The sequence below is a fragment of the Sycon ciliatum genome, chromosome 8 (genome assembly GCF_964019385.1).
Source record: "Sycon ciliatum chromosome 8, ocSycCili1.1, whole genome shotgun sequence".
Classification (NCBI taxonomy): Eukaryota; Metazoa; Porifera; class Calcarea; order Leucosolenida; family Sycettidae; genus Sycon; species Sycon ciliatum.
Window position 1 is genome coordinate 15,044,853 of NC_088650.1, and position 9,553 is coordinate 15,054,405.

Consider the following 9,553-nt stretch of genomic DNA (forward strand, 5'->3'; position numbering starts at 1 on the left):
ACGATTGAAATGCAAATTCTAGATCAGATTGAATTACGCATAGCACATAAAGGCGACAAGCGCACGGGGACAGTTGACGAAAAGAACGCCGTAGAGCACCAATTTTGCGTGACACCTTGGCAACAAGCTTATCACAATGAGGTGTGAACGAGAGCTTGTTGTCAATTACAACCCCCAGACAGCGAGCACTGGACACTTCTGTCAGCACTTTACCATCGATACAGATAGTGGGCGTGGGACAGACCGGCGAGCGCTTGGGAGCGATGAACATTACAACAGTCTTATTCTCATTGATAGTCAGGCCAAGTTGCTGAAGATCAGTAGCGAGTGCTGATAACGTGTGGGAAACTAAATCTGCAGCCTCCTTTGCCGTCGGACAGGATGCGTACACCGTTTTGTCGTCCGCAAAAGCGAGCAATTTCGTCCCGGATGTGTCAGCAGTTGCAGGAAGGCGGCGAACATAGATGTTAAACAGAGTTGGGCCCAAGACACTGCCTTGCGGGACCCCACGAGTGACAGGTAGAAATGGAGAGACCTCACCGCACCTGAGGACCCGCTGGGCTCTGCCAGAAAGGTAGGATTTAAACCATGAGAGTGCTGATCCGCTGATACCAATCTCGTGCAAAGCCAAGAGTAGCTGCTGATGCTGCACACGATCGAACGCTTTACTAAGGTCAACAAACGCGACAGCAGAGGTCAGGCTCTGGTCCCGAGCAAGACACCAGTCATTAATTGCCAAAGAGAGCAGTTGATGGACGGAGCGATTTGGGCGGAACCCAAATTGGTGATCATGTAGGAATGCAGTCGAGTCCAGGTGACAGAATAGTTGCGACATTACCGCGGATTCCAACACTTTGGACAGGATCGACGTCAGCGAAACTGGGCGGTAGCTCGTTGCGTTGTAGACGTCGGTCTGAGCGGATTTTGGGATCGGGGTGATGTTGGCTCGCTTAAAGGCAGAAGGCCCTTGAAACACTCCACTGCTAAGAGACGCGCTGAAGATTTGTGCCAAAGAAGGCGCCAAGGAGGACGCCATGGCCTTGAGGAAACCAGGCAGAAGGCCATCTGGACCCGGTGCCTTGCACGGTATAAGGGAGCGAAGAGCACGCTCTACCTCTGTAGTGCTGACCCGATCGAAAGAGGTCAATGCATCTTCAAGGACCGGTCCAGACGGCAGGTCGTACGTGCTTGTGGGGTCGTGGACTATAGCATGGAAGTGGTCATTCAGGTTAGGTGCAAGAATGGGAGACGACTTTGGTTTACGCTTTGTCACATAGTTGATTGTAGCCCATAAGCGACGCGGAGATTTTCTGTATTCGGCACAAATTCTCTGATAGTGCTGGTTCCGCAGACGACGATAGAGATTGTTACATTGGGTGCGAAGGCGCTGAAAGCTGTTGTAACGCTTGGTGTCTGTGGAACCTCCCTTGCGCCACGTGCGAAAGGCCGCTTTGCGCCTCCGAATTAGTGCTTGTAGCTCTGCCGTAACAAAGGGGCACTTTCGAATACTGATATGCCGCCAAAAGTCCACTTCTACAGTCCTGTATGGTCACGTGAATCCGTCCTTGTTCAGTGGCTGAACAGTACACCTCATCCCGAAGGATCACGGCTAGCCTCGTGTCTCGCCTGCTGGAGCAGGAGTCGTCTCTTGGCGACTCTCTGACTCAGCTCCGGACGGTCAAGGCGACGGTTCGGGCCGAGAAGCGGAGCGCGTTCAAGTCTATGGCTGACGCTCTTCGCTCGGATCACCGGGAGCTGGCCCCTGTTCTCGACCTGGCCTCAGAAAAGGGTGCATCCAGCTGGCTGACCTGCCGCCCCCTCAGCCGCCATGGTTTCACACTCAGCAAGGGAGATTTCCGGGATGGCCTGTGCCTCCGGTACGGCTGGACACCTCCTCGGCTCCCAAGCCTCTGCGTGTGCAGTAAGCCGCTGAATGTGAGTCACGCCCTGTCGTGCCCGTTTGGTGGCTTCCCGACGCTGCGACACAACGAGGTGAGGGACATCACCGCCAGAGCTCTGAGGCAGGTCGCTCACAACGTGACAGTGGAACCCCACCTCCAGCCCGTCACCGGAGAGGCCTTCCGCCATCGCACAGCTGTCACGGAGGAGCAAGCTCGGCTGGACGTTGCGGCTAGTGGTGTGTGGGGTGGCCGATTCGAGCGCATCTTTATTGATGTACGGGTGTTCAACCCTTTTGCGTCTTCGAATCGTGCCACCTCCCTCGCTGCTAGCTACAGACGCCATGAACAGGAAAAGCGCCGGAAGTACGAGGAGCGAGTACGTGAAGTTGAGCATGCCTCCTTCGTGCCCGTTGTGCTCTCTGCCTCTGGTGGCTATGGCAAGCATGCCAATGCTCTTTTCACGCGCATCGCCTCTCTCCTGGCTGAGAAGAGTAAGGAGCCATACGGGCAGGTTATCTCCTTGCTGCGCTGCCGCCTTGGGTTTGCCCTGGTGCGTTGTGGTGCTATGTGCCTGCGTGGCTCAAGGAGCATGTTTGCTCCTGCCATGCCTGAGTCCCCTGCTGTGCTAGTGGCGGCGGAGGCACGCATCCAGTGAACCTGCACAGTGCAGTGATCCTACTGAGTGACCATGGTGACAGACTCTGTAAATACTGTATCTGATGATTCGTTTTTTGTGTGTTGATTCTTCACAAAAAGTGTTATTTTGCCCGTACAAGAGGCTCAGTTTTCCGTGTGAAAAAAAAAAAAAAAAAAAAACGTGAATCCGTTCGCGCGAAATTTGCATCTGCAGTGCTGTTCAAACCTGGCGCATGGCGCGAGATACGCACAGAAGTACGTTTGTACGATTTTCTTGACCCGGGTTGATTTCAACCCGGGTCAAGCGCAATGCGTCGAGGTGTAAACGCGCCATTCACTTTGTGCACATGGCGGGTTGAAATCTGACCCGGGTCGAACTCAACCCGGGTTGAAACGCTTCATGTACTAGTAAACACAGCCTGACAAGAAGTCAGGGAGGGGCGGATGGGAGAGACGGGGCGCTCTGGCGGGATTTTACGGTAATATGTACAAACATGTAATAATTACAACGCGCAATAAAAGGAGTTACATGTATGATGAAGAAAGGAAAAGGACAAAATGTTACGAGTTATGACAAACTTGAGAATGCAAAATAATTAATTTTAATTTCAAAACACATGGAAAATCTCCGTAAAACAAATCGTTAAAACCGAAGGCCGACATTATTAGCAACCCACTACACTCGCTTCGAAAATTTTGGAGGAAGCGGATTTGAGTTTCGGCTGAAGCGAAAGTTCCGCTTTTCGCCGTTGCAATGGTATTTTTCGCTCCTGCGACGTCTCTTCAGCGGATCCGCTACTTTCGAGTGAATGTGTGACCGGGCCCTACTAGTAGCTGTTCCTGCAGTCTGCACGGCCTGGGTACGGGTCTGAGGAGAAATGAGGAGGCAGCGTTTGTCCTCGAGTCTTTTTGAGCACTGGCGCGCCAGCCGATCAGGGATGGCGCCCTATTGAGTCAGAGTACGAGTGCTTGCGCGCACGGTTCACCAGGTTCACCAGGTTCACTACTTCAGGTTCACCAGGTTCACCAGGTCCACGTGCCACTTTGTTCAAAACCGGTTAACCGTACAGCTGTACAGTACAGGGTCGATACTGGCCCATACACTCATCGAGTCGGGGTGTGCCGCAAAAGTGTTTTTTGCTGGCTTTTGACTTTTTGGGGGCATGTTGTACGAGCTTTCAATTTCATGGAGCTCCTTTGAGCTTCGTTTGTCGGTGGCAAAAGGCAAGAGCTGGACCGATGAAGCCGGGGGTACGGGTATTGTCCTCTTGCCACATGTAAAGAGACGCAGTTGAGGGAGAGTTAGGCAACGACACAGATAGCAATCTTTGTATCAGATTTTCGGCCAGGTCTTCGAATCGCAATAAATAATTGTTGCTTTCTGGATGCAAGTGTGAGGAAACAAATTGACGAACTAGTATGAAGCCGTCACCATTGGCTGCCCTGAATAGCCCAATTGGATTCATCCTATTGGTTAGCTTCGGCCTAAATATTGTCTTGCTGCGGCCGTGGGAACAGCGGACAGTCACGCCTAGCGCGAAGAATGTATCTATACCACCTGGCAGACGACCAACAAGAAGGAATTCTGAGAAGCAAGTATTAGTTGAGAAAACATCTGCCGTAAGAACCCAGGAACCTACTCTGGAAAATGCAGTACCAAGTCCTGTGGTGATACGCCAGAATAGGGCCTCATTCCTTGCTCCATGCAACCTGACAACAACTACCAGTGGCGACATGCACGCTGAGAAAGAGCGTATACACGCACAGGGTATGAAAGAGCGGAAGCTCTACTGGCAGTACCTCAATGGGGAGTTATCCAGTAGCAATCGCGCGGATTGGAGCCCTGCTGACCCAAGAATGTCGCCCGCCTATATCCATTGGAGCGTCGAGCCAACATGGAGTTGCAACATCATGCAGCGTTTGGGGACACTTGGCGACGGTGGAAAGGAAATGTGCGACGCTAAGCGGCTCCTAACGCACCGCCAACCTCTCGTGTACTCGTTTGGCTCCAAGCTTGAGTGTGATTTTGAAAGGCAGCTGAAAAAGGATTTCCCGACAGCTGATATACACGTGTTTGACCCGACACCGGGTGTTGTCGAAGGATTCTCCTCAAGTCAATGCTCGAAGCTGGTCTCGTTCCACCCTACTGGTCTGGGTGGGTACACAAAGTCTCTTTATCTGAACGGCATCAACAGCTATGGAGGGCGCAATGTCAAACTGGAGGATCTGCTGAGCATACAGGCGTCCCTGGGACATCAGAACAGGGTCATTGATGTGCTGAAGATAGATATTGAAGGTAGTGAGTTTGATGCCTTCTCTCACCTTGCAGCTAATGCCAAGAACTGGCCAGGTGCTAAGCTTATCATGCTTGAGGTGCACCTGGCCAACGAGAACTACGGTAGCAACTGGAAGAACGGTCTGAAAGTATTCCAGAAGCTGTTCTCGGATTTCAATACCATGGGTTTCCGTGTGTATTACAAGGAGATCAACCCTTATGATGGAAGAAGGTGTGTGGAATATGCCCTTATCAACGACAAGTACTTGCGTTAGTGTACTGCGGAGCACAACTATTGACGAGCAGGTTTTCTCCCAATACCTTCGAGACATGAGCTCGCGTCCCTCATCCAGTAAGCCTCTATATTTATTTGCGGTGCCTTTAGCAGGGATCTATGATTGGAGGAAACGTTTAAGATGAGTACTGGTTTTTGCGCATGGCACATAGCATCTTTGTACCTCTGACTGCAGGAACTCTACAATATGGCGATATTTTTTTAACTATACCATGCATGGCCTTCAGTAACAGCGACGATAATAATGGCCGTGACCTGCAGTAGCACTGGCCATGGATCATGTCACCATGGTCACCATGTGCATCACTTTAGTCAGATGGGAACTACAAATTATAGGGACTTTATCTATGCATGTGTATACCTACGGGCAGAGACCATGCAAGGCATACGAATCTCACCCCCTCACCTGATGATGTCTATTTTGACAGGCATTCGGACGCTTCAGGTGTCTCTAATTATAGTATTTTCAAATACCGTTCAATCAGTGTACACTAGTGCAGTTTTTTATGGGCCAAGTTGACCTTAGACTTATCTTATAGGCTAACTGTCCAATCTTTGAACTTATTTATTTTAACATTTTAACTGGCCAATAGTTCACGAGGGAACTGAAAGCACACTTGCAAGATTGACATGAGCAGTCACCTCATTTTTTTTTTATTACGTCTTGGTTTCTTCACCCGGTCGTGTTGGTGGGACAGTTTCTCATTACCCTTTCTTCGATTCCCTTTCCTCTCTCGCTCGCTCTCTCTCTCTCTCTCTCTCTCTCTCTCTCTCTTATGTAGAAATGACATAAACTGTCACCTCACTATTTATTACATCTTTGTTTCTTCGCCCAGCCGTGTTCGTACGATAGTAACATTACTTACCAGAGTCATTGCCGTTTCTTCGATTTCCTTTATATTTTTTCTCAATCCCCAATCTCAAATTTATTTTTAAGGGCACCCTCTTTTTCTGCCCTTTCTCTCTCTCTCTCTCTCTCTCTCTCTCTCTCTCTCTCTCTCTCTCTCTCTCTCTCTCTCTCTCATAAACCCCACATGTGATACACGTGGGGTGAATGGACTTTTAAAAATTACTTCTTCAGAACTGTCCGAAAAGGCCTGAAACTGATTTTCCTCCAGGTCTAAATCTCAGCCTGACCAAGTTCTCTTCCACTGTTCCAGCTGGGATGTGCAGCCTCCAATTCGAGTAGAGGGTCAAGCTAAAGAAATTTGCACATAACCAGCTTTAGTTTACACAGCCATGCCTGTCTCATGATCATTGGGAGGTTTTCAGAAGACCTACAGTCAACTTCGCTAATAACGACTGCGGATATAACGACAATTATTCGTGAATAACGACAGCATTTCCATGCCCAGAGCAAAGTCCCTTCCAACAGTTCACCAGCTGAATTTCGCTCATCCATCAAATTATACCTACAGTCCATTTCAAAACTATAGACGCGTACCTAGGCAAAAACCGTTATGCCAGCATCTATACCACATAAAATCTGTGATCACTCTGTGCATAAATTTTTCCAAATTGGGCGTCTGTTATCCAATCCTTTAGAAACTACATGTAAATGAGAGTAATTGTGGAGCGATCCTGAGCAATATTCCGAAAAGTATTCTCAAAATGTTCCAGCCAGATTTGAAATATTTCAAAAACCCTACGCGTCTATAGTTTTGAAATGCACTGTAGGGTTCCCTGTAAAAAGGCGCTGACGCCTGTTGGGAATTCCCTAGTAAAAGAAGAATAAATAATAATATAATAAATAATAATAACTGTAATACATGAGACTTCGGGTATAACGACACTTCGCGAATAACGACACTTTTTTGATGCCCCGCCGAATGTCGTTATAAGCGAAGTTGACTGTACATGACTATTGTACTAATTTGTAGACTTGTGCGTACTTGTACAGTGTCAGTACATGTAGTAGGGTTACTGCATTCACTAGCCTAGTGCATACAGTGACGTACTAACAACACAAACACAGGAGCAAACGATCCGAGGACAAGGAGTCTTAGGTCAGTGTGGGAGATGAAAACGCATACCGATGACAAGAACGAATAAAGAGACAGAGCAAAGACTACGGCCCGTGTTCCGATTGAAGACCTTTGTGACGAGAACCGATAACAGGACAGAAGACTGAAGTGGGCCAAGCACAGCAACTCTTTTAGTTATAGCACGTCTATTGTTCAGTCAAGCTCCGTATGAAGACATCCAAGAAGAAGATTGCCTGATGAGTCCAGCGGGGACGAAACGTACGTCGCAATCGAGCTATGTCGTTGCTGTGTCATCATCTATGTGCCATGCGCTACTTGATGTACCAGCTTGCTATGCGGGATACCGCCAGCCATGCATCGACCAGGCGCGAACTGATGGTGGTGGTGGTGAGAAGGAGAGCTCCGTGCCAGAACTTTGCAGCCTAGAAACCGTGTGTGGGCAGGCGTGTGTTTACCGCCATATTGCCAGGTGTGTCTTTACCACCATATTTATCAACGTCTATTGTTGTTTTTGTTGGGTTCATTGACACCGGGCCACCTGTGCAAATTATTAGTTGCTGAGCAGCACAAATGTCATGTACACAGGGTAGGCAGCAGCCCCCAAGACAGTCAGAGACAGAGTACATGATGATTGTACATAAGCGTATGTACTCTTGCAGTCGTGGTGAGAGCAGTAGTGGTGTTTTTTGTTTTTGTTTTTTTTTTCCTACAAAACCCACATATCTCCAGACACTGGGGTGAATAATGGAGTGTGGTGGTGGGGCTCATTAAGCCCAGCCGACCAGAGGTCTCGGCTTCATAGCTCCATGGACGCACCAAAGGGAAATCGGGTAGGGAGGATTTAATAAGTTGAAAAAGAAAACAGAAGAAAGAAAATGAAAAAGATTGTATTGCACAGTGAGCAAAAGAATGAGTTGAGTATTGACGTCATGACGTGAACCATCACTGTTACCATGGTTACTGTTACTTCAAAGTAGAGTCACAAGTTTAAGTTCAAGAGGAGACTGTCTGTGAGGAGAGACTTTGTCCAAGCAGGGTCGGACACTGTACCCAGGCTCTTACTCGCGTATGCTATGAGTGGCCCAGCGCCAGTTTGTTCTGAGGAGATGGTGATAAGCTGCTGTCTTGAACTGCAAGACAGGAAAAGTTTAGCATAGGTTGCCTACCATCTTGTTGCTCAGACTAGCCCGCCCCCTAGCTCTCCTCGATCACCCTGTCACCGCTGATACTCGCTTGACTCCTCTGTCAGATACTTCTTTCGAAATTTTCTATTTCCTGTCCTCTCTTTTCTAAATGCGGCTTATCCATTCGCCTTTATATCATTGGGCCTAGTTCCCGTTTATTGTGCGAATTAAAATAAACCGACCATGCAACCAAACCAACCAACCAACTTTTGGATGTTCTCTGGGTGAAATGGGTGGGGAATGATAGAGCCAGGCAGCTGGTTCCAAATGGGGATAACGGAGTGGGGAAAGGCTCCGCGGCCTAACATTGTTCCGGGAATTGGTAGGAAGAACATTCTGGGGATGCGCGGTGGATAGTCGTACAGCCTGGTGGGTGAGGCTTGTGGTCCTGGGCTGGTGTGTCCATAACCGGCCAGACAAAGGCTTTGTATGCTCGAAGTCGGGCAGGAATAGTCAGCAAGTGAAATGCCTTGCGCAAGGCTCCAAGTCTGCGCTGCTCGGACTACAACGGTTCGGATATGCTGGCTGAATTTTAGCTGTTGGTCAAACGTGACGCCGAGTACTTTGATGGAGGGCAGGAGTTCCATTGAAGACAATGGGGGGGGAGGGGGGGGGGGGGTAGTGGCAAATGACGACGATGTCGATGGTGGGAAATTGTGAGGGCCAGGGATTTGGCTGGCTCGAACTGTACTTTCCAATCCGAGCCCCAACTGGAGTGCACGGGTACGAGGTGGTTTGGCTTTTTTTAACATGGTTGTAAAATGACGTTTTTTCAGTCACTTCTAGACAAGCTACGTCCAAATGAATTGTTGCAAGTGGAAGTGCTATCCTTCATGCCCGTTGTGTCCAAAAATGGGAATGATCCCACTTTGGAAAGTGTCTTGAATCATATCCTACTTTCATAGTATTCTCAGGATTCAAATAATTGGTGTGTCATTTTTTAACAAATTTGTAAAATGGCATCACAAACTGGGATATTCGGTCATCAATGTTCTGAAGTTGATAGATATCACTTCAAGGATTGCTAGTGGATGAAAATTAATCTGTCCACAGAGGAGTGAACTGCATTGTATGCTGCGAAAGCCGTGTTTTTGTATTTGTAACTAGTGGCTGTGTTATACGGTGGAATTGGATAGATACCACAGCATCGCAGCGATGTTTTCGTTCTCACAGAGTGTATTCAGTGACCTACTGTTCTTCATTACTGTCTCTAGTGATGGCAAGACGGCCTGACGTCGTCCAAAGGCCCTGCGGAAGCAATTCACTGCCCTCCTCGT

The 9,553-nt window shown here is 48.7% G+C and overlaps 1 protein-coding gene across 1 annotated transcript; it reads left to right on the forward strand.

The window, feature by feature from the left end:
- The first annotated feature begins 4,271 nt into the window (after nucleotides 1-4,271).
- LOC135823585 (uncharacterized) lies at nucleotides 4,272-5,087 on the forward strand. Its single transcript, XM_065336430.1, has one exon. It carries the CDS (start codon nucleotides 4,272-4,274, stop codon nucleotides 5,085-5,087), a length of 816 nt encoding a protein of 271 aa, XP_065192502.1.
- The last annotated feature ends 4,466 nt before the right edge of the window (nucleotides 5,088-9,553 follow it).